Source organism: Filicampus tigris, chromosome 8, assembly GCF_054856515.1.
Source record: "Filicampus tigris isolate MCC_2025a chromosome 8, RoL_Ftig_1.0, whole genome shotgun sequence".
In the NCBI taxonomy this organism is placed as follows: Eukaryota; Metazoa; Chordata; class Actinopteri; order Syngnathiformes; family Syngnathidae; genus Filicampus; species Filicampus tigris.
In genome coordinates, this window is record NC_141224.1 from 22,185,604 (window position 1) to 22,208,646 (window position 23,043).

At 39.4% G+C, this 23,043-nt stretch overlaps 4 protein-coding genes across 5 annotated transcripts; all 4 read right to left on the bottom strand.

The window, feature by feature from the left end:
• Nucleotides 1-441: 441 nt before the first annotated feature.
• On the bottom strand, nt 442-1,556 carry LOC147144092 (hepcidin-like). 2 transcript variants are annotated; one of them, XM_086038874.1, is made up of 5 exons: nt 1,399-1,553; nt 1,205-1,263; nt 964-1,118; nt 806-874; nt 442-730 (listed from the first exon to the last, which is right to left on the bottom strand). In XM_086038874.1, the coding sequence occupies exons 3-5, from the start codon at nt 1,051-1,053 to the stop codon at nt 623-625; spliced, it is 267 nt and encodes an 88-aa protein (XP_085895000.1). In that variant the 5' UTR covers nt 1,054-1,118; nt 1,205-1,263; nt 1,399-1,553; the 3' UTR covers nt 442-622. The 2 variants fall into 2 exon arrangements, with proteins under 2 accessions (XP_085895000.1, XP_085895001.1); XM_086038875.1 differs by having other exon boundaries at nt 964-1,104; nt 1,205-1,556.
• Nucleotides 1,557-3,617: 2,061 nt separating this feature from the next.
• LOC147144093 (hepcidin-like) lies at nt 3,618-5,043 on the bottom strand. Its single transcript, XM_086038876.1, has 3 exons — nt 4,509-5,043; nt 4,347-4,424; nt 3,618-4,242 (listed from the first exon to the last, which is right to left on the bottom strand). The coding sequence occupies exons 1-3, from the start codon at nt 4,593-4,595 to the stop codon at nt 4,147-4,149; spliced, it is 261 nt and encodes an 86-aa protein (XP_085895002.1). The 5' UTR covers nt 4,596-5,043; the 3' UTR covers nt 3,618-4,146.
• Nucleotides 5,044-9,209: 4,166 nt separating this feature from the next.
• Nucleotides 9,210-10,564, bottom strand: LOC147144094 (hepcidin-like). Its single transcript, XM_086039276.1, has 3 exons — nt 10,398-10,564; nt 10,246-10,314; nt 9,210-9,378 (listed from the first exon to the last, which is right to left on the bottom strand). Exons 1-3 carry the CDS (start codon nt 10,482-10,484, stop codon nt 9,274-9,276), a joined length of 261 nt encoding a protein of 86 aa, XP_085895402.1. The 5' UTR covers nt 10,485-10,564; the 3' UTR covers nt 9,210-9,273.
• A 2,425-nt stretch (nt 10,565-12,989) lies between these two features.
• On the bottom strand, nt 12,990-13,648 carry LOC147144095 (hepcidin-like). The gene is made up of 3 exons (XM_086039277.1): nt 13,501-13,648; nt 13,356-13,424; nt 12,990-13,280 (listed from the first exon to the last, which is right to left on the bottom strand). Exons 1-3 carry the CDS (start codon nt 13,585-13,587, stop codon nt 13,179-13,181), a joined length of 258 nt encoding a protein of 85 aa, XP_085895403.1. The 5' UTR covers nt 13,588-13,648; the 3' UTR covers nt 12,990-13,178.
• Nucleotides 13,649-23,043: the final 9,395 nt, after the last annotated feature.

Here is a 23,043-nt window from a genome sequence, read left to right on the forward strand (position 1 = left end):
ACGGAAGTAACAGAAGCAAAGAGCCGACAAAGACTTAAAAGGAAGCAGGGAACAAATGTTAAAATTCGATTTCACTCTTCACCAAATAACTTTATGCAGGGAACTAACTGCGTATCTTTATGCAGTCAGTAAAAATCACAAGCTGTTTCGTAAATTAACTCTAACCTTAACAATGAAAAAAGCTAAATATATTTGTATAAGCTTGTAAATTATGTTTTGCCATTCATGGTGCGTGTCTCCATGGGGTCACTATTGTCGAGTGGCGTCAGATTGAAGTCGGCCAGTGAACTTGAAATCCTTTTTTTTCCCCCCGACTTCACAACTGAAATCAGCCATGTTGATCTGACAAATGTCTGTTCTTCCAGCATCCTTTTCCTAATATAATGATCAAGTTAATGTGTATTTGTGCATTTTTATTGTCCACTCGAACAACACTTTTTTTTTACACTGTTTATTGATTTTGATTGTAGTACAGAGACATTTTGGAAGTTTTTTTTTTTCGTCCTAAGAGTCACACCACTGAGCATGTAAACATATTCATCTCTACCAAATGCAATTCCAAACAGACAGAACAAAAATTAACAGATTAATATTGTGACTGATGTGACAATGCAGATGGTTCTTAGAATCTCCATTCGCAGCATAAGCCGCAGAAATTCATACGACCACAGCAGTTACAGCAAAAGCGGCAAGGTCCACTGTGGCGTTTCTGCCTGTTGTTGCCCGCCACCTGTTTGAACACCACAAGCCTTGAGCACTGTTTTGCATTATCACTCATCTTGCAAGATGAATCAAGATATTATACCTTCCATTGGTCCACCGGGATCTCTGCAGATGTTTCATCTCTTGCTTCCACCGTGTGCTGGTCAGGATCCTATAATTTAAATATCCAGTATAAAAGAATGTCTTTAAAAAGAGCTGAATCTATTTCTAACAAGAAATGTATTTGATTCATATCCTTACCCTATTATCAATAGATAAGGTGCAACCCTCCTGAATAAAAAGAAGGGCAAGCATGATGATCACCGCAACAGACAAACTGAAGGTCTTCATCGTCTTTCAGAGAGTATGTGGTGTTGGTCGGTTGAGTTCAGTTCTTTAGCTCTGTTGAGTCAATTCTGTCAAAAGTAGCAAAGACTGCTATATATATATATATATATGTAGTTACCAAGGTGACTCTTTCATCATGCCTGGCAGTGTTTACCTGCTTCTAGAATGGACTTGGTGATTGGAACAAGAGAGGGGATTTTTCTGGTTTCTGTTCTGTGTGTGACACAAATGTAAATCCAATTTTAGCTGCCGACCGACTGGCTCACTCTCAGTAGTATGGTATATAGAATACGTATGAATATCATGTGATCAAAAGGTTTTGTGTGTGTGATGCAGGGAGGGCCGTACTTAAGACAACATTTACTAACAAAAAAAAACGACATAAACAAAGTCCTGAAGAATCCAAAAAGTAACAAATCAAAGTAACAAAGAAACTCTAGGAAACAAAACATAATACTATGAGAACCAAAACATGACAGCAACAAGAACCCAACAGGGATTGAACAAAAACTAGGAACTTAAATACAGGCATACTGACAAGACAACGAGAAACACCTGGACGAGGCATTCAAGGTAAGAGGGAGCTGATTGGCTAATACCAGGTAGTGGAATGTACACAGGTGGACACAACAATCATTAATGAGTCAGACACAGAAATATTGAGAAAAGAAAAACCCCAAAAAATCCTTGTTGCACTAAATCATCGGGTCAAGGAGAACGTATTAAGTGCTTCTTTTCTGCAGATGAATTTGACATCACTTTTCCAAAGTGATATCATTGCGCGATGGCGAGTATTGCAGAAAAGTCACTATCCTTAACCGTAAAATATCTGATTGATAATAAAATGAAAGAATTCTATGAATGAAAGGATAGCGATGTGACGTTTTTCTATTCAAAAACACATTGCCCAATTGCCCATTCTCTAGCTAATTACAGAAAGATGTTTATAATTTTTACACATATTTCATTTTTCTTTGAACATATATTGTTTGGTTTCATTATCATTGTGAACAAAAACTACATTTGATATTTTTAACTTTATATTATTGGCTGAATGGCATATACACTAATTGAAAAGCACTCATTTGCATTTTTGAAATGAAGTCAAATAGTCCGTCCATCCATTGTATGCACTGAAGTCAAGGGTCAGTTGAATTTTACGTAACCTGAGAGATTCCAGACAACTTGCGCAAGAACAAAAACTCCAGCAAGGTGAGACAAGGTAAAAGAAAGTACCAGTATTTCTCATGTACCTTACTGATGTACAGTAAATGACAGAGTAATCATGCTCAGGTTCCTGCTTTCCTCCTCCTTGTACTTATTTGGGTTTTCTCTGAATACTCCAGCTCCCTTCCAAATTCCTAAGATATCCATGTTAGGTTAATTGAAGGCAAAATAGATTGTCCATAGGAAAAACAACAGTGAATCTGAATGACTGTTTGTCTATATGTGCCTGTTGATGATCACTCCAGGGTAAACGTTTTGGAACGATCAGTATTCCAAAGAATATACTGCATTTTCCAATTTTCATGTCATCAAACAACAGGGCTGTCATTGGTCATGGTTGCTTCCACACTTACCAAACTGCAATACTCACAATAAACCTTTATTTATAATATTTTCAATTATATAATCAATCATAGTTCCTTCTGAGCCTGATGAGTTATGCTCTTTAAGATGACTGAATGTGCAAAGTTTACTGGTAGTTATACTTTTAGTTTATACTCAGTGGGAACCTGATGACTCATGACTGTCAACATCGCTTTCAACATCAAGTTTGCAACACTCTCTAAACTACCCAGCAGTCTGATGTGTTCTTTGGAATTGGAATTTCCTAAAAAATGATTTTGATCTTCTTTACTTTCCACACCAAACAATGCAATCTTTAAAATCTCCTTCGTCTCCTGAGTCTTTTTTGTTTTTTGTATTTATTTGCACACTGACACCAAAACATGTTCAATATCATAGAAATAGATTGTGCAGGTGAGATCAGAAAACCCAGATAGGGTTTGTAAGATTAATGTTACGTCATCATACATCAGCATAACAAACTCAGTACATTGAGGGTATACAAGAAAAAAACATTTTAGGAATATCAACATAAATTAAATAAAAGGTGTGTATGTGACGACAGTCCTGGAAGAAGCCTTACAAAGTTCAAGCCAGGACACTACCTACATTGTGTAAACTTGCATGTTTGGGATAGTGAGCCTTTTTAACACATTTGGTGAAAGTTAATGTCTGTCTCCTAAATCCATTTTTTTTTTTTATCTCATCACCGCAAGACGTTTTGAAACATTTGTTAATAACCAATTCAACATCTGTAACTTCAGTCTTTAGTTTTAGTCTTTTTAATCTTTAGAGTTTCTTTAATTCAAAATGGTGCTTTCGGCCAGTGTTGGTATATTTCCTGTGATTGATTTTTTGTTTCTCTCAGTTTTATATCATTATAGCAATTGTTTTCTTACCAAAGACACATCTGTGTTTCATACTGGTTCTACCTCAAATCTAAATGTAGTCTGCATTCTGCAAGAGCAAAACCCAAATATGAAACAAAGCAACAAACATTAGCTTTAGATATTTTTTTTAATAATCAATGTGATAGGACCCTGAAGGAAAATATAACACACTCTTGAGTCACAAACTGGATTCTAATACTTTTGCTGAAGTGAAAAAAATTAGTGGGTTCAAACTACTGTAAAATATGTTGTTTTCTAAATTGTGCATCAACTATAGTGTGTAAATGGCTGGGAATAAAAGAGGAAATTATGATATTTTCAGTCTACTGCAGAAATGCAAGCTTCCAATACTCACGGAGGGGAGTTTATATGCACTAACTAATTATCTGTTTAGATTAATATACTACAGACATAGCAAAAGACCATTAGCACCATGAATATGCAGGTAATTAAATTCACACAATTCCCAAATACACTGTCCAAATTGGTGATTTAATACTTCAATACACTGAAACATCAATAAACCAAACACAAAGTGTCATCATTATCATGGCACATGTTATGCTTCTTTCACAAAAAGGAAATGGTTAAGTCAAAAGGATATGAATTACTGGCATATTTGTTGGCACAAGACTGCTCAGAACCTGCAACACACTCCACAGACACCACTGGTGCAGCATCCACAGCAGAAGCGACATTTAATGCGACGCTTATGCCTGTTGGTATACGGCATCTGTGTAACCAAATGGAACAGACATGATCAAGATGTTCACTCCAGCATCATCTAGTACTTAACAAATAAGTTGGACAAGAATCCATCCAAGTTAGTTTGCAGACCTTCAAGGATTCCGCAGTGGTCTGATTGAAAGCAGTGACAGGACTGTCTCTGTCCATCACCTCCTCCAGCTCTTGTGTCTGTTAATAAATGAAGCACATTCAAAGTTTGAATCTCACCATTGAAATTGTTGTGTTCAATAAGTCAGTCATGATGTTACTCACTCCACCGACTAGGCTGGCCGAGTTCTCCTGAAGACAAATGAAGGCCACCAAAATGGCCACTGCAAGGGCAACACTGAGAGTCTTCATCCTTGACTTTTTCAAATTTGGCAAATACAAATGGATTTCTCCTGATCCTGTTGATTGTGTCTGACTAGAGTGCCAAGTGTACTGCTATTTATACTAATTTTGGCCCCAGTTGCTACATAATGTATGTCTTAATGTACTGACCTCATATCCAAGAAGAGATTGCATCGTTCTCTGAAGGATGGTGGAAAGTACACTGGGAATTTCTCACCTGATGTCAGTAGAACATTCATTATTTTGCGTGTTTATGAGTTCCCGCCTCCCAAGTCATTCACTAATTGTAAATAGCTCAAAGTGACTGAAACTCAAGGCCAGTGTGATAACCATTGGCCACCAACCAAACCTATATAAAAAAAAACAATTTTGAAATTGAATGAACGCTCAGATTTTAATTTTTGGGTTGACGATTATTAATTAACAGAACCACTTCTGAACACCCTTTTTAAAATCCTTTGTTTATTAAAGTAACAAAAAAAACGCTCAGATCTCTTTACAGTATTTACGTCATCACACTCTTTGTCAACGGTATGTTGTTCGGGCCGACATATTTACGTCATCGGTGACGTCGACTATGTCGACTAGCTGGGACAACCCTAATCAACAGACTGCTGGCCTTTGTTTGTCTTCAAAAGAATTTTGCCATCCCAGTCATTGAAGTGAGAAAAACTCAGAATGACTCACAACTAACAGTTTAGATGCTTATATTCTTACTGTGAACATGCTCAAATCATGTCATGTCATCTTCCAAACCGCTTATCCTATATAGGGTCGCGGGGATTTGCTGGAGCCTATCCCAGCCGTTAATGAGCGAAGGCAGACTACACCCCGAACTGGTCGCCAGCCAGTCGCAGGGCACACATAGACACTGTCACTGAGCGGGAATCGATCCCACGCTGCCCGCACACAACTCAGGCGTGTGTACCACTACACTATCAGCGGACTTGCTCAAATCATTTCAATTCAATTCAAGAACAGAACTGGAGGCAGAATCTGAAGCATACAGTACCTTGCAATCAGTGCATGAATTCAATGATAATCCTTACTCTACACTCTATTTGCAGTCCTTTAAGTCTTAAGTGGAAACGGATCCAAACTGCACAACATCATATGAGTAGCTCATTATTTTACTGAATGATCATATATCTGATGGAAGGTACAGGGTATCGAGGTTTTGATGGAGTGAATTCAGGCTTTAAACAGTCCAACTGAGTCATTAATGGTGGTGGGCTGATCAGACCGTCGTCATCATTCTGTCATTCTTTCAGGCAGGACCATACCGTTGTCGGCGACAGCCAATTGGCGTTTCGAGCAAACGTATTACATCACACTTAGGCACAGCACAAGAGGTCACAGCCAAATAATGTCTATGTCAGGGGTGGCCAAGTCCGGTCCTCAAGAGCCACAATCCAGCCTGTTTTAGGTTTATCCCTTCGGCAACACACCTGTTTCAAATCATTTGAATGGAATTTCAAATCATTTGAATGGAATTTCAAATCATTTGAATGGAATTTCAAATCATTGTGGCCAAGTCCGCCCTCAAGAGCCACAATCCAGCCTGTTTTAGGTTTATCCCTACGGCAACACACCTGTTTCAAATCATTTGAATGGAATTTCAAATCATTTGAATGGAATTTCAAATCATTTGAATGGAATTTCAAATCATTTGAATGGAATTTCAAATCATTTGAAACAGGTGTGTTGCCATCGGGATAAACCTAAAACAGGCTGGATTATTGGTCTTGAGGACCGGACTTGGCCACCCCTGGTCTATATGAAGGACCAGTTGTATTCCGACAGTTGTGTAGAAACCAGAGCTGGGCATTTTATTAAAATGTCTCTCTGTTTATCGCCTTCAGCCGGGGTACCCTCCTCTCTCCTTTTATCCGCCTTTTTGTCTTGCCGGAACAAACAGTACAAATAGTAATCGCTGATAGCATCTCCCTTTCTCTCTCTCTCAACTCCAACTCAACTACTTGAGGCGAACATCCACCCCAGACTGTGTCTCAGACGGGAGTTGTCCAGTCTGCTGGGCGATGTTGGTCAGATGGTGTGCAATGGGGTGCGTCAGCCCTGTTCCTCAGAATCCATATGCTAACTTTCACTCACTTCCACCCAGTCACCCTTACTTTACACACTATGAAGACTCTGGAACAACTGCTGCTACACCACCTCCGACCTCAGGTATGCACTTGACCCACTGTAGTTGCAGAATCGATGATGCCGTTCTGGACCTGCTGCACATGTCCCACTCTTACCCAGATGAAGGGAGCGGACCAGGGAGAATAATTTACTTTGATCTCTTGAGTGTGTTCAACACCATCTAGTCTGTCTAAGAACCAAACTGACAAGAATTGGCGTGGCCTTAGACTTTGTTCCAATTTGTTCCTACAGGGAATTGATTTCAAGACTTTTCAAAGCTTTTCCATTTTCCCATGTTGACCAGGAGTTGAACATCACATAAATGGCATGCAACTGCCCTTATGAGTTCGAACCAAATCTACATGATTCGGTAAATTATTATGCTTTTAAATGTTACCGTAATTTATTTAGAGAATTGAGACGATTTACAGTCATAAAACCTACTTACCATGTGTTAACATTTGTTTTGTTTAAACTTTTTTTTTTTTTTTTTTATGCAAATTTTTTTTAGATTCATGGATTCAATGCCTTTTAAGACTTTTTAAGGATCAACAGGCAACCTGTGTTCTGGAGTCGGCCGGATCTTTGTTTCTTTCTTTCCAAGGAATCCACACTTTCTCCACATCACTCTACATCATGTTGCAGGGAGCTGGAGCCTATTTCAGCCGACTTATGGCAAAAGGTAGACCACACCCTGCACAGGTGGCCATTCAATCACATGACACATATACAGTAGAGTCAGACACATTCACACTGTCACTGAGTGAGAATGGCGTTCCAAAAAAGTTTAAAGTGCATGGCCACTTCCCAGAGTAGAAGAACCCCAATTTAACAGTTTCAGAACAAGTAGAGAACTTTGAGATGAAGTTCCACCCAAACTACTATCTTTTGTAATTGTAAATATGAACATGGCACTCACATAAAGTTTTCAAGGGATGATGTGAATTAAGTCAAGTGCTGAGTTCTCCTGCTATTTTGTTTTGGTTTGTGTTTCCATGGTGTGTTTCATTTGTATCATTACTCGCCCAAAACAAGTCAAGAGCAAGCACATAGCCATCAACCAGTCACTGATCCCATCTGTCCTTGTTTGCACTTCAATTTATGTGTCTGTCCTCTCTTTTCTACATCATTTTGGGTCCCTACCAACTTTATTTTTAACAAATGGCCACATGTATGACAGGCTAATTGCTACTAAAGCCACCGTATGAAATATTCCCAGTGATTATCCAGTAACTGGCCTCTCAGAAACAACATCCAAGCCCACAACTAGCCTCATGTTTCGATTATCTCCTCCAAACCCAGTTATCATGTTGTTTCTCTGTACAAATAGTGGCCATGCAGTTCAGGTCGTGTTTGTAAGCCCATCCCTTTTATACGAGGTGCAACACGAGAGAGAGCAATCGACACAATACGAGGAACTTCGACAACACGTGTAATGCAAAAATAGCATCCATTTGGAGACCATAGTAATTAGACCATTGAATGTGTTTTTGGTAAAGTAGGAAACAAAGCAGGGGCTATTATACAGTAGCACACTGGGAACTGTGAGATCTTCTTTTGTGCGCTGACCATTTAAAGGGGAAATCAACACAGTCATATTTTTTTTCAAGAATATGTTCCCAGCAGGCCCACTAGTTGAAACAGGGCATTCTGATAAATATTGCGTTTGTGGAATATGAGTTAAGCTGCAAAATCCACCCGTTTTTAGCCATCTCAGGGGGCGGCCATTTTGTCATTTCTGTCGACTGAAAATGACATCACAACTACCCAGGGCTCAGGTAATGACCAATCACGGCTCAGCTTCAGAGAACAGGTCAGCCGTGATTGATCGTTACCTGAGCCCTGGGTATTTGTGATGTAATTTTCAGTCGACAGAAATGACAAAACGGCCGCCCCCAGAGATGGCTAAAAAACGAGTGGATTAACTCTTATATTTATATTTAACGCAATATTTATCAGAATGCCTTGTTTCAACTAGTGGGCTTGCATAGAACATATTCTTGAAAATGTTTGGGTTGACTTCCCATTTAAAGAAAAACATTCTACAATGTCATTCAGATTTGATTTTATGTTTGACAATGTATTTCAGAAATTTAAAGATCAGTGAGATGAGGATGCACATTGACCTGGCCCTGCATGCATGTGGATTTTGCATGGTTTCTAATTGCTTGTGTAAGTTTTGTCCTGGTATTTTGGCTTCCTCTTACATTCCAAAAACATGTATTTCAGGTTAATTGAAGAATATAAATTGGCCAAATGTCGATGTGAGTTTAAATGGTTGTTTGTCTACATATACAGTATATAAAGTCAGCTGAGACTGGCTCCAGATCACCCACAACCCAAATAAGGGAGACCACTACAGTATTTTATTTAAATTAGTGGATGTAGAGTGGTATGAACAAATCTATAATATGCCAAGTGGTCAGTAATGAATAAAACAACACATTTCTCAGTGGTGAAAAATCATTGATGAAGAACTATTTCTATATCTTAGTTTATTGTGATTAACACAGACTGATGACAGAAATAAAAATTCCAGGAATCACCAGTCACAGCAGAGACCACACCATGTAGATGAGCGACCACAGCAGCCACAGCACCAGCGGCAAGCTCTCTCACTGCGTTTATGTCTGGCATCATAGTCCATCTGTGTGCAAAGTAACAGAAATGAGCATGGGGGTTCAACATCACTCACTCACCTGGATATCAACCTACTGTAACTTTCATTCTTCTGATTGCAACTGAAATGTTTTCAAAACTGTAACATCTCTCGCTCCTACCACATCTGGTTACCGTACTATTTGTGAAATGCAGATTTGGTAGGAATGTTCTGACAAAACCGCCCTATTGAAACAGATTCTTAAAATCATGTCTTTATTCCAGAAAATAGCCAGGCACGGCTCTCGAAAAGGATGCCTGCTACTGCAAATTTGAATGTCTTCATCTTTCGAGTTTGTTTAGTTTTAATTGTTAAGTAAGCAGCAAAGTTCTTAACATTTTCTCTTGTGTAGTGTGTGAAACAAATACTGGCATTAAGTGTTAAGTTAAGTGTTTCCTAATCAATGGCAGCTTCTCTCTGTTGTTACAATGGACTTTGCATTACCTCCTCTCTTTCTCCATCCATTTCTCAGCAGGAATGCTAAGTACAGCATCTTATGCTTTTTATTTTATTTTTATTTATTTATTTTATTTTCGTTTTTTAAACAAAGAATTTTGACGACTTTAACGGTGAAATTCGACATACGCGGAAATTCCTGTTACATAACCAGTGTAGGAACGGAACTCGTTCGTAAAATGAGGACTCCCGGTATATTTATCCATCCATTACCTATACTGCTTATCCTCACAAAGGTCATGGGAGTTGCTGGAGCCTATCCCAGGCAGTAGGCGGGTGACCCCAAATATATATATATATATATATATATATATATATATATATATATATATATATATATATATATATATATATAGCTTTGAATGATCACCCATCCAATCAAAATCCACTGTATTATACCTTCCAATGGTCAGCTGGGATGTCAGCAGCTGCTTCATCTCTTGCTTTCACCATATGCTGGTCAGGATCCTATGATTTAAATATTCATTATAAAAGGATGTCTTTAAAAAGAGCCGGATCTAACAAGCAATGTATTTAAATCATATCCTTACCCTATTATCAATAGAGAAGGTGCAACCTTCCTGAATCAAAAGGAAGACAAGCATGGTCACTGCAACAGACAAACTGAAAGTCTTCATCGTCTTCCAGAGAGTATGTGGTGTTAGTCGATTGAGTTTCTTCAGCTCTGTTGAGTTAATCCTGTCAAATGTAGCAAAGACTACAATATTTATATATATATATATATAGTTACTATGTGACTCTTTCATCATGCTTGACAATATTTACCTACTCCTGGAATGGACTTTGCGTCCCTCCCCAATTGGTGACTTGAACAAGAGAGGGGATTTTTCATGTTATCTGTGCTGTCTATGGCACAAAGGTAAATCCAATTCCAGCTGCCTCCTAACTGGCATGCTCCCATGAGTATCATGTGATCAAAAGGTCCCCCCCCCACACAAAAATGTGTACAGTATTAGGTTAGCTAAGTAAATTACATATTTGTCAACCCCGGGGCGCACTAAATTTGAAGAAAGTTGTAATTTGCCTTTACATATCTGTATATAATCTTACACATTACACTTTATTTACGAATGGCAGCTGTCACGTAAACGGAAATTAGCGATGTACAGCATGCATGTTTGAAAAGGCTTTTCCACCTTTACAAATTATGCCAAAAGTGTACAACTTGACAGGTATGAAATTGTCCATGGATGTGAATATGTCAGTATTGTCTCCAAAAGGAGAGCCGAGTAGGTACGAGCATTCCACCCAGCATGGCTAAGGTGGTAGAGTGGCTCCCAACCAAAAAGTTGTGGGTTCATTCCTCAGCCATCCTGTGTGGAGTTTCTCCCCGTGCCTGCGTGGGTTTTCTCCAGATACTCCGGTTTCCTCAACCGTGCGGCCCGCAGGCCGGATTAGGCTCGCAAACGGGTGTAATCTGACCACAATCATATTTGGTAAAGTATAAAAAAAAAAAAAATACTGCCTGACTGAATATATAATAAGTTGATCTTTCTGTAGACCTATTAGTCATAATGATTGAATTCTTTATTTTTCGGCAATGCTCAGATGAGGAGAGCAAGTTATACTAGGAATTGTCCTGGATGTCTCTATTTTACACACAATCTTAAGTCTCCATTTGTGTTAAAAAATAAAATAAAAATAAATGAATAAACATTGCAACATACCATGCATATTCGTGTATGTCACAAATACAAACCCCCCAAAAAATCCAGAATGCATTTTCTGTTTTAATAGCGTCTGTGAGCTGGGCTGCTACCTATGACAGTTGAAGCGTAGCATTCGACATGACGTTATTATTTCTTCTTCGTGAGTTTCCTTGTAGACTTCTTCTGTCTTCAGTGCCACCCAATGTTCAGACGGAGACACCACAGTTGAATTAAATGGTAACTAAAGTACAAGATGACGAACTTGTGTTGCTAAAACTGCAGTTAAATGGTAGGTATTCCTAAATGTTACTTGAGGCACTGCTGTATTCAGTTTGATTCTCAGCACTTTACTGTATTCCTTGAAAACAAGTTGCATAGTTTGATTGGGACTTTTTCCTGCCACTTGATATTTGTGTTTCATTGTATTTATTTATTGATTTATTTTAGTTCATTTTATTGTGTGTTCTATACAAATTTAATGCAATTTAAGGGAAAATGCTTTATTGGCATGTATAGTCCACCAAAAAGGCGGTTATTTTCTTAACAATATATTTACAGGCGATCTCCGCTATTCATGGGGAACAGTGACCAGGCAAAGTGCAAATAGTGAAAATCTGCATAATAATGACCCCAATTTTTTTTAAGTTCTCCATCACGATTTTACCAGGCAGCACACTTAGGAATAGATTTTACTCCATGTGGCCCCTGGGCTAAAATGAGTTTGACACCTCTGTTCTAAACTGCCCCTAGGTGTGATTGTGAGTGTGACTGTTTGTTTGTCTCTGTGTGCCCTGCGATTAGCTGGCAACCAGTTCTGGGTGTACCCCGCCTACTGCCCGATGACAGCTGGGATAGGCTTCAGCACACCCACGACCCTCGTAAGGATAAGTGTGTCAACTAATGGATGGAAGAACGGAAACAAAAAGGCAAACAAGGCATGTAAAATCAAAAATACTAAATTAATAGAAGTCCGAAAAACCTGACACAACATAGCAAACCAAAAAAACGGGAATGGACTCACAAATGAGGACTGATAGGAACGGCAACGGAAGCAAAGAGCCGACAAAGACTTAAAAGGAAGCAGGGAACAAATGTTAAAATTCGATTTCACTCTTCACTAAATGACTTTATGCAGGGAACTAACTGCGTATCTTTATGCAGTCAGTAAAAATCACAAGCTGTTTTGTAAATTAACTCTAACCTTAACAAGAAAAAAAGCTAAATATATTTGTATAATCTTGTAAATTATGTTTTGCCATTCATGGTCTGTGTCTCCATGGAGTCGCCATTCTCGAGTGGCGTCAGATTGAAGTCGGTCAGTGAACTTGAGATCCTTTTTTTCTAACTTAACAACTGAAATCAGCCATGTTGATCCGACAAATGTCTGTTCTTCCAGCATCCTTTTACTAATATAATGATTCAGTTAATGTGTCATTTGTGCATTTTCACTGTCTACTCGAACAACACTTTTTTTTTTACACTGTTTATTGGTTTTGATTGTGGTACAGAGACGTTTCAGAAGTTGGTTTTTTTTTGTCCTAAGAGTCACACCACTGAGCATGTAAACATATTCATCTCTACCAAATGCAATTCCAAACAGACAGAACAAAAATTAACAGATTAATATTGTGACTGATGTGACAATGCAGATGGTTCTTAGAATCACCATTCGCAGCAGAAGGCGCAGAAATGCGTACGACCACAGCAGTTACAGCAAAAGCGGCAACCTCCACTGTGGCGTTTCTGCCTGTTGTTGCCCGCCACCTGTTTGAACAACACACGCCTTGAGCACTATTTTGCATTATCACTCATCCTGAGAGATAAATCAAAATAGTATACCTTCAATTGGTCCGCTGGTACCTCAGCAGCTCTTTCATCTCTTGCTTCCACCATATGCTGGTCAAGATCCTATTTAAATATCCACTATAAGAGGATGTCTTTAAAAAGAGCTGTATCTAACAAGAAATTTAATGTATATCCTTACCCCATTATCAATAGATAAGGTGCAACCCTCCTGAATAAAAAGGAAGGCAAGCATGATCACTGCAACAGACAAACTGAAGGTCTTCATCGTCTTCCAGAGAGTATGTGGTGTGTTGGTCGATTGAGTTCAGTTCTTTAACGCTGTTGAGTTAATGTGTATATATATATATATATATATATATATATATATATATATATATATATATATATATATATATATATATATATATATATATATATATATATAGTTACCAAGGTGACTCTTTCATCATGCCTGGCAGTATTTACCAGTGGGTAGTCCGTCCCGGGGGCGGGACAGTCCAACCTTCTGGCCCGGCCGGATGCCCATTTTTGGGGCGGGGAGTGACACATTTGAAAAAAGGGACGGACTAAGCAAGGGCGGAGGTGAATTTTAGTCCGGCCCACATGCGTGTGACATGGTCGCGAGGCATCCTAAGTTCATGTCAACCTACTCAGCGATACAGGCAAAGGACCAAAATTGCATCCGAACATTTCAAACGCACCACTAGTTATCCAACTGCGCAGCTGACTTTAAGGACATAGAGTCGCATTGTAAGTTGTCCTGCTACACTCGAAGATTACCATCAACCTTCTTCACAACATGACAACGGCTTTACCTTTACACCGTAATGCGTATGTAAACATGGCAGGAACATTGTTTCATAAAGTAGAATGCATACATATCCAGAATTTTGCTCAGCACATTCATGGTGGAAGTGGGAAGAAATCTAAATTAAAAAGTAGTGTTTAGAATTGTGGGAGGCACAGTGATCGACTGGTTAGCATGTCTGCTTCATAGTTCAGAGGTTGCGGGTTCGATCCCGGCTCCGGCCTCCCTGTGTGGAGTTTGCATGTTCTCACCGTGCCTGCGTGGGTTTTCTCCGGGTACTCTGGTTTCCTCCCACATTACAAAAACATGCATGGTAAGCAGAGCTGGGCAGTCCGTCCCTGGGCTGGACCGGTCGGACCTTCCGGGCCGGCCGGATGCCCATTTTTGGGGCGGAGGGGTGGGGGGTGACAAATTAAAAAAAATGGCTGGACTAAGCATGGCCGGAAGTGGATTTTAGACCGGCCCACTAATCCGGATATACGCCGTAGCAAATCTACTGCGTAGTGGTTTGCTGGCATGCTTTTATTTTGAAGGCTGGAAAGTGTGAAGGAGGGGAGTGTGGAAAATAAGTACCGGTAACTTGTTGAATGCTGCAGACTTGTCGTCTGTTGGACCCAAATAATTATACAATACGACAAAAACAACCCCATGGCTCGCAATGGAAGTAAGTACATGCAGCTGGGTTGTTGTGTCTTTCACAACTTAATAACTTGGCGAGGTCTCGGAGCTCAGCTTCTTTTTATTGCGTAAATGGCATTCATTCACAGACGAGTTGAATCACTGATAATACTTGAAATTATATCACTCCACGCATGTCGCGGTGCATTGTGGAAATCACAGGGCGAATAACTACGCCTGGAAAAGTAGGTCCAGTAAGTGGCGCGTTTGAAGCGTGTCCGCAGCGGGTTTGAATAGTAAGTTAGCCATCTAATTGTCTTTAAATAAACCTCTTCCGTTACCATCTCTCCCGCGAGGGTATCGTGCACGTTTTTTTTTGGGGTGGGGGTGGGGGGGGAATTGGAGGTTGGAACGGGACGGGGGCCGACAATGTTTATGAATATTGCTGCCGGAAGGGTACCCAGGTCAAGGGTGGAGGGTCGCGGCCAGACGGGCAAAAAAGGGTCAAGTGCCCAGCTCTGATGGTAAGTTGATTGGACACTCTAAATTGCCCCTAGGTGTGATTGTTAGTGTGTGTGATTGTTTGTCTTTGTGTGCCCTGCAATTGGCTGGGCAACCAGTTCGGGGTGTCTCCCGCCTACTGCCCGAAGACTGCTGGGATAGGCTCCAGCACGCGCGCGACCCTTGTGAGGATAAGCGGTATGGATAATGGATGTTTAGAATTGTGGCAAATTCATATATTTTTGTGTCGTGGTGCTTTTTAGATATGAATTGAATGAATAAGCCATCAACGTCAGTCTGCAAAGTGGTGTCAGAGACAATCACTGATTGGCTATCAGCCAGAAAATGCAAATCAGTGCATGAGATAGATGAATATGTAAAATGTTATACAATTTATTTCTATTATATTAACTGTAAAATTAACAATTAATAATTGTTCTATTTGTTTCCAATATGTTGTAATGAGCTCGTTCCCATGAGTATGAGTATCATGTTTAGTATATATAGTATGATAGATAGAATGCGTATGCGTATCATGTGATCAAAAGGTTCTGCATTTAATTGAGGTGCCAATAAAACAATAGATTAGTTAACATGGACACAATAATCTTGAAACTACAATGTTTAAAGCAGCGATACATAGAGACTTTTCTAGCATATAGTCTTTGGCATAGGTTAACCGGAAACCCGCCTCCAATGTAATATCCATCCATCCATCTCCTATACCAGGAGTGTCCAACTCTGGTTCTCGAGGGCACCTATCCAGCGTGTTTTAGATGTCTCCCTGCTCCTATGCACCTGATTCAAATTACCATCTCATCAGCAAACTCTTGAGAAGCATAATAACGATCTTGATCATTTGAATCAGGTGTGTTGGATGAGGGAGACATCCAAAACATGCTGGATAGGGGCCCTCGAGAACCAGAGTTGGACACTCCTGGTATAGAAGATGGATGGATGGATATTACATTGGAGGCGGGTTTCCGATTAACCTATGCCAAAGACTATATGCTAGAAAAGTCTCTATGTATCAATGTCTATCCTAAATAGATCGCTACTTTAAATGGTGTAGTTTCAAGATTACTGTCTCCATGTTAACTAATCTATTACTTTATTGGCTCCTCAATTAAATGCAGAACCGACAATAAGTATTTGATCAGTGATTGGTGAGCTAAATTGTCGAGCTAATCTATCTATCTTAGGTTTACAGAGCTAACATTCCTCATACAAATGGAAGGAAACAGTCTGTAGATGTTGTTGTCTCTTATATTGGAGTTTCAAACCATGCATGTTGTTGTTGTCTTTTTCTTGGTTTCATCAAAATGATCATTTTTCACAGTTTTCACAAACCATCCCACCCCTAGTTACGTTACTTAGCTGTACTTAAATGTTCACGATCACATATTTTTTACTGATCCCAAACCAACGCGTGTATCGCAAGCGAGGTTTCAGATACAGAGAAGCGACGTGTAAAGCATGGCATAGAGTAAGCGAAGTGTGGTGTTGTTTTTCAACCTTCGATAAAGTTAGTGCAAGGGGCCAGTTGTGTGATAAACATGTTGCATACTGTGGCAACACAAGTAATTTATACAAACATAAAACGATAGCACATCCCGAAAGCCTGGGTGAGCTTGAAGAAAGACAGGCTGCAGCATAGAAAGACCAGTCTCTTGCACCATCTGTTGTCCGGCAAAATACCCTTTGAGAGTTTACAAAAAGACTATCCAGGTACAAACGGTTACCTTTTCCAGTGCAGTGATATGAACAATGCCTGTATCGTGTCTGTTCCTGAGTCCTTAAAAATTATGACCTCAATGTAATTTTAACATGTCTCACACACACATGTAAAAAGGATAATAATAGTTGACGCAAAATTTACAGTATGTCTTGAATATGCATGTATTTTAAGGCGTCTTAAAGCTTGAATAAGAGATTAAGAGGAATATATATATATATATATATATATATATATATATATATATATATATATATATATATATATATATATATATATATATATATATATATATATACACATATATATATATATATATATATATATATACCACAACCCAATGTCGGATAATTCGTCTTGCTCATGACTCTGTCCCCAAGTGCTCGAATCTTCTTGACACTCCATGTTTATTCCCGTTTGCTCTCGTCTCATTTTTGACTTTTTCAAGTAGATTTGGTTTCTAGTCGTAGTCTCGTTTTTTTTTTTTGTTTTTTTTATATGAATGAAGTTAGACGTTGTTTTGTATTCGCTATGTGAGGTGCAAACCATGTGTTTTGCCATTCTTTTGTGGCCAACGTCATCAACAAAATAATCCATTAATTCAAATCAACACTTCACATCAACAAATTACGCTGACTGGGCTGAATGAAATAAAACCCCTCTTTTTTCTTATTTTCTTGTTTCCCTGTCTAAAAAGGCAAACTGTTAAAATGTAGATTTCAAACTATAGACAAGATGACTTGTCAAGGCATGCAGTTCAAGTCGAGTCAGATATCAAAAACAAGTCAAGTCATTCCCAAGTTGTTGGCAAGCAAGTCACAAGTTCTAAAAATAGCAACTCGAGTCTGACTCGAGTCAAATCATATGACTTGAGTCCTCCATCTTTGCTATTGGCACTTCAATGTATGCGTCTGTTCTCTCTTCCCTGTCCTTTATGTATGAAATGACGATTGATGTATGACAGCCTAGTTGCTACCAAAGCCACAGAATAAAATATTCCCAGTACTTGTCTAGTATTTTTGTCTCCCAGAAATACCCAGGCCTACATGAGGCCGCATGTTTTGATTATCGCCTCCTAACCTTAGGATATTGTCTATTTGTACAGATAGTTGTAATGCAGACATCAAAAAATGCAAATTTAAATTTGCTTTCAATTGTTAGGGATTTAACATGGGCTGCCACAAGATATCATGACAAAACACTGGGAGCTTGGCCCAAAACGTGCAAGATAGAAATAGCATCCAATGGGAGGACAATAGTCCAATAAATATTTTCACTTGCAAATATAGGAAGCAGCACCTATAGCACACACGTTTGTCAGTGCCGTCTTCTGCACAGGGTCAAAGGCCAGAGGCAATGTGCTTCAGAGCAGTTACTGAGTTGGTTAAGTTGCAGGTGGCTGTGGTGTGGGAGTTTCCCCGCCAAAAAAACAAGAGAACTGAGGCCTTGGCCCAAAAACAGGAGCACATGTTGTCAATCACCCATCCAAAATGAACAATCCAATACAGTAAATAAAGAGGGACAGACTCTCCCGCAGGTGAGCTGAATCCTATCCCAGGAAGAGGCAGGGATTTTTTTTCTCTCTCTGGGCTAAAAAGGGTCTGTGAACACAATTTGTAAATATATTTTAGAATATCAAATAAAATGCTAGAGGGGCTTTACTGGGGCTATAAAGATTTGTGATGGGGCTATAGCCCCCACTAGGCCCGGTGCAGTGCCATCCCTGGGAATAAGCATCCTACACCCTGCACTAAGGATGCTATTGATCCGCAGGACACACATGAACAAAGAACCAATCACTCTCACATTCACGACTATCACCAATTTAGAGTCTTCAGTTGACATACCATGCCTTTTTTGGGTATGTAGGAGGAAGCCAAAGTTCAGGAGAAAACGCACACAAGCACAGTAACTCCATACAGGAGGGCCTGGGCAGAGATTAAAAGCCAAAACCTTTCAACTGTGAGGCAGATGTGCTAACCATGCACCACTGTGGTGTCCATACCACAGATATAATGTAATATTATTGAATCTCAATTTCCTTGGAAACTAAAGTGAAGCTAAGCTTTAGTCGGCTGAAATTCTCAATGCCCACCCTTTATTCCAGACTGGTGGTCAAAGTGATGCACACTTGAGATCACCGCTGATTTAGCCAGACAGTTTTACACCCAGTTCTTTTACCATGAACAAGCATTTACACGATGGGGGACAAATTATATATTTTGTCAAATGGAATTTGGGAATTGCCCTGCCGACCCAAAACAGTGTGGAGTCACAGTAAATTAGTGTTTGCTGCTCAGCGAAAAGTGTACATTTTGCCAGAGCACCGCTGGCTTCAGACCAATAGGGAACCCACTATACCGCACTGTGGAAGAGAGTGAGCCACAGGAGATACTGAACCAGTGGCGAAAGGAAGCCTACTGTCAGCGAGAGTCTGCAAAATCCAGACTTCACCCTCTGACAACTTGGAAATATCCATTTTAATAAGGTGGAAAAGTGGATTTGGCCAGACATCCTCATTCCTCCCATGGAAACTCATCTGTCCTGGTGTGAGGCGACACCCTCAGTGACTTTTAACTAAAGGGTTGAGTGTAGACTGCTGTGGACCAGTACGTCCCACAAAATGAATCTGCAATTTGGTCCTCCGGTTTCTTTGAAAATGACTTAACTTGAAGTACACTTGAGGGCTTCTTTGAAAACTCCAGGTTGTTTGCGAGCGCTATAAATCAGCTGTTTATCCCCTCATGTTTGTTTGAATTTTGTATGACAGGTCATTCCATGTTAAATCTCCTGTTTCTTCCCTTGGGACTAAATGTTAGAGTAAATCTGCAAACCATAATTGGAAGAGAACTATGGGAAGATTGTTGACAACACATTCATCCAATATGCTCATGTATTGAGGCCAGATCTTATCTGCAAGAGCACTGAACTATTGGCATACAATATCACCATGATGCTACTAAAACAAATACTGTTTTAAGGTTAAGCTGATTGGAAGGGGCACCTTACCTTCCAGCTGAGCACCCTGCAAATGGTCAATCAATATCTTTTGGAAACACGTGTTGTTTTACGTAACAGAGGTATTTCCTGAATTTCGTAATGTCGTCAAAAGTCAACAAATATGTTCTGAGAAACTGTAGCATTTAAGTCCGTTTTAAATCAAATGCTTAAAAACATGTATTTGGTGTGATTCTACTCTTTAATTTTGTTTTCCAAATTATTATTTAACCATGAATCACAAACGCTTTGGTCCAATATCGGTTAACTTGATTTTAAATGTTTTTTGAAGGATCCGTTTAAGGAAGCCACTGCCTTTTTTATGATTTGGATTATAATGGGGTCTTATTTGAAACACATGGATGCCGTAATATTCAGCAGCTGCGCCACTCTGCCTCTGGGGCATTCTTTGTTCGGCATGGAGGAGGGAAAAAAGGGGGAAAGGAAAAAGAACAACTTCCACATGCTAACATTTACACAGTGATTTCTTTTAATTGCACTCTACTTTTTAATTTACCCAGGACTAATGCTTTTAAAAGTGGGACTGGAGGTATTTTATTGAAGTCATGCCTAACGCCGGACCAAATGTTCCTGATTGCTGTGGCCTTTTAGCCTGGCTCTTTTCTACCTGACAACCGGTGTTATCCCCTTCGTTCACTTTGTCAAACATGCCATACTGTATTTGGAATCGGAATGGCAAATGGAAAGACGGACTAGTTGAACTTCCTCCAGGCCCCTTCTTCAAAGAATTCTGATAAATGTACGGTCCTCCTACTCTATCAGGGAAATGGCAATGTCAAAAGGTTTCAAAGTGGGGTTGAACTGGAAACACTGAAGGTAGAAGTTGCTTTTTAACGGGTCAGAAAAGAATGTTGAGCGGATCCTAATCCAAGCAGCCAGAGGGTCGGCGTAATATTTACTTAAACACTTCCAGTCATTATAAAGCAACTGTCAAAGCAATGAAAGTACATGCAGGGTTTAGCAGCTTAAAGATTTTAGGCCCTTGCGGCATCTAATGATGCAGACTGGGCAGACAAACAACTCAGTATTGATGTTTAATTAGAAGTGACTTTTTTTTCTTATCTCTCTGATCAAACACTAAACCGTATATCTTTATATAGACACATTCAAAAGAAACCAAACTGGGATTTATATTCAAAGTCAGGAGTCAAAATGTCATGTCATCTTCCAAACCGCTTATCCTATACAGGGTCGCGGGGAGTTGCTGGAGCCTATCCCAGCCGTCAATGGGCGAAGGCAGACAACACCCTGAACTGGTCACCAGCCAGTCGCAGGGCACACACAGACACTGTCACTGAGCGGGAATCGATCCCACGCTGCCCGCACACAACTCAGGCGTGTGTACCACTACACTATCAGTGGACGAGTCAAAATGTATGCATCTTAAATCTTCTGTTTAATCAAAGGATAGGATAGACACCTTTATGACTCCTGGTGAACAAATTCTATTCTAATTTTCCAACCAAGTTTGGGAATTGCAATTGAAAACTTTAGGAAGCATTTATTCCTAAATGCCATTGTTCTAAAGAACACTCATGTGGACAGTATACGCTTTGTATGTTCCATTTTGTTGACTTTGTTCACACAAGCTGAGGATCAAACAGTCTCAGAATTTCAACCAAATAGTCATATTCGAATGTCATCAAAATAATGAAATTTCTTCTTGGAAGTTATGGTCACGTTGTAGTTATATTCATGCTGGTTACAATCTGGAGAGAACAACAAAGCTACATTTTTATTTTACAGGTTTATCAATTATTTTCTTAGCCATATTGGTCAAGACCCAAATGCAACTATGATCGGTAAAATGCAGAGCAAAAATGTTGTGTGCTATATGTACCTGTCAATAAAGCTGATTCTTCTTCTTCTACAATAATAAATGCATTTCCAAGAAGACATGAGCTTGTACACTGTATGGCTGAAGTTACTTGTTCTTTGGAATTCATTGCCTTTGACTTTTAAGGAAAAGAAACGGGTACCTTATTGAAAACAATGCTAATGGTTCCATACAGAACATGTGATGAACATTAAAATGATTTACATCATTTTCACAACGCTGTAATCACAGCAACACCACACACCAAACAGTTTTGGATAAAATTAAACATTGTTGTGTTTAGTGGTGGGAGTCTTGGAATGTGGAGCCAAATAATAAAAATAAGTGGGTGGAGGCAAAGAAATTCTCATTTGAGAACTGAGGTCTAAAAATTGAACCAAAACAGTCTCTACAATTGTACACATGGGACACTTAAACAAGACAAAAAGAATGATCACAATGAATGAATAAAATGAACTGAGAGAGATACTTAGTTAGCTAGTTAGCATTTGCAAATAACGAATGTCACAGGTGTAAGAATACACGAGTTATGAGCAAGAACACTAAAATTCCTTTAGTAGCACCCTGGTGCAGTGTTGAGGTGCTTTGTTCAAGAGCACCTATTTCAATTCCTTCATTCACTCATCAAATGCAAGTTGATAGAATTAAAGGTTTCGTTTGGGCGTTCTGGTTCCCCCCCACATTCAAAAACACATAAGGTTAATTTCCAACCAGTTCAAATTACCAAAATACTGACACAAGATCTGGATTTGGTCCCTGGGTGATACACGGTTGCTGCCCACTGCTCTTTCAGGGCTACATGCAATGAATGACATTGTGTTGTACATGTGACAAATCCTTTACCCTCGCCTTTCTTTAATCTGGGCCCACACCACATGGCCAAGATGGTATAACAAATGAATAAGGACCATGTAGCATTCCAAACTTCGAAAACAATCCATTCCAGGATGCTAATGAAACTGTCGTCATCACAAAATCCTTATTTACTATATAGGAAATGTTTTTAGTGCATTTTCACTGTCGTCAAGTGTGTAATAAAAACTGTTAGAGCAAATAAGGGAGAGGGAGATTACATGTGTGTCCTGGAAGGTGGGAATTTTAACAGTACTTAATAAAAACAGCTGATTTTGCTGTGTACATTCCATTCATTAATTACTGATGTTGACCTGTGAAATATTTTGCATTTGTATGAACAGTGTCATAA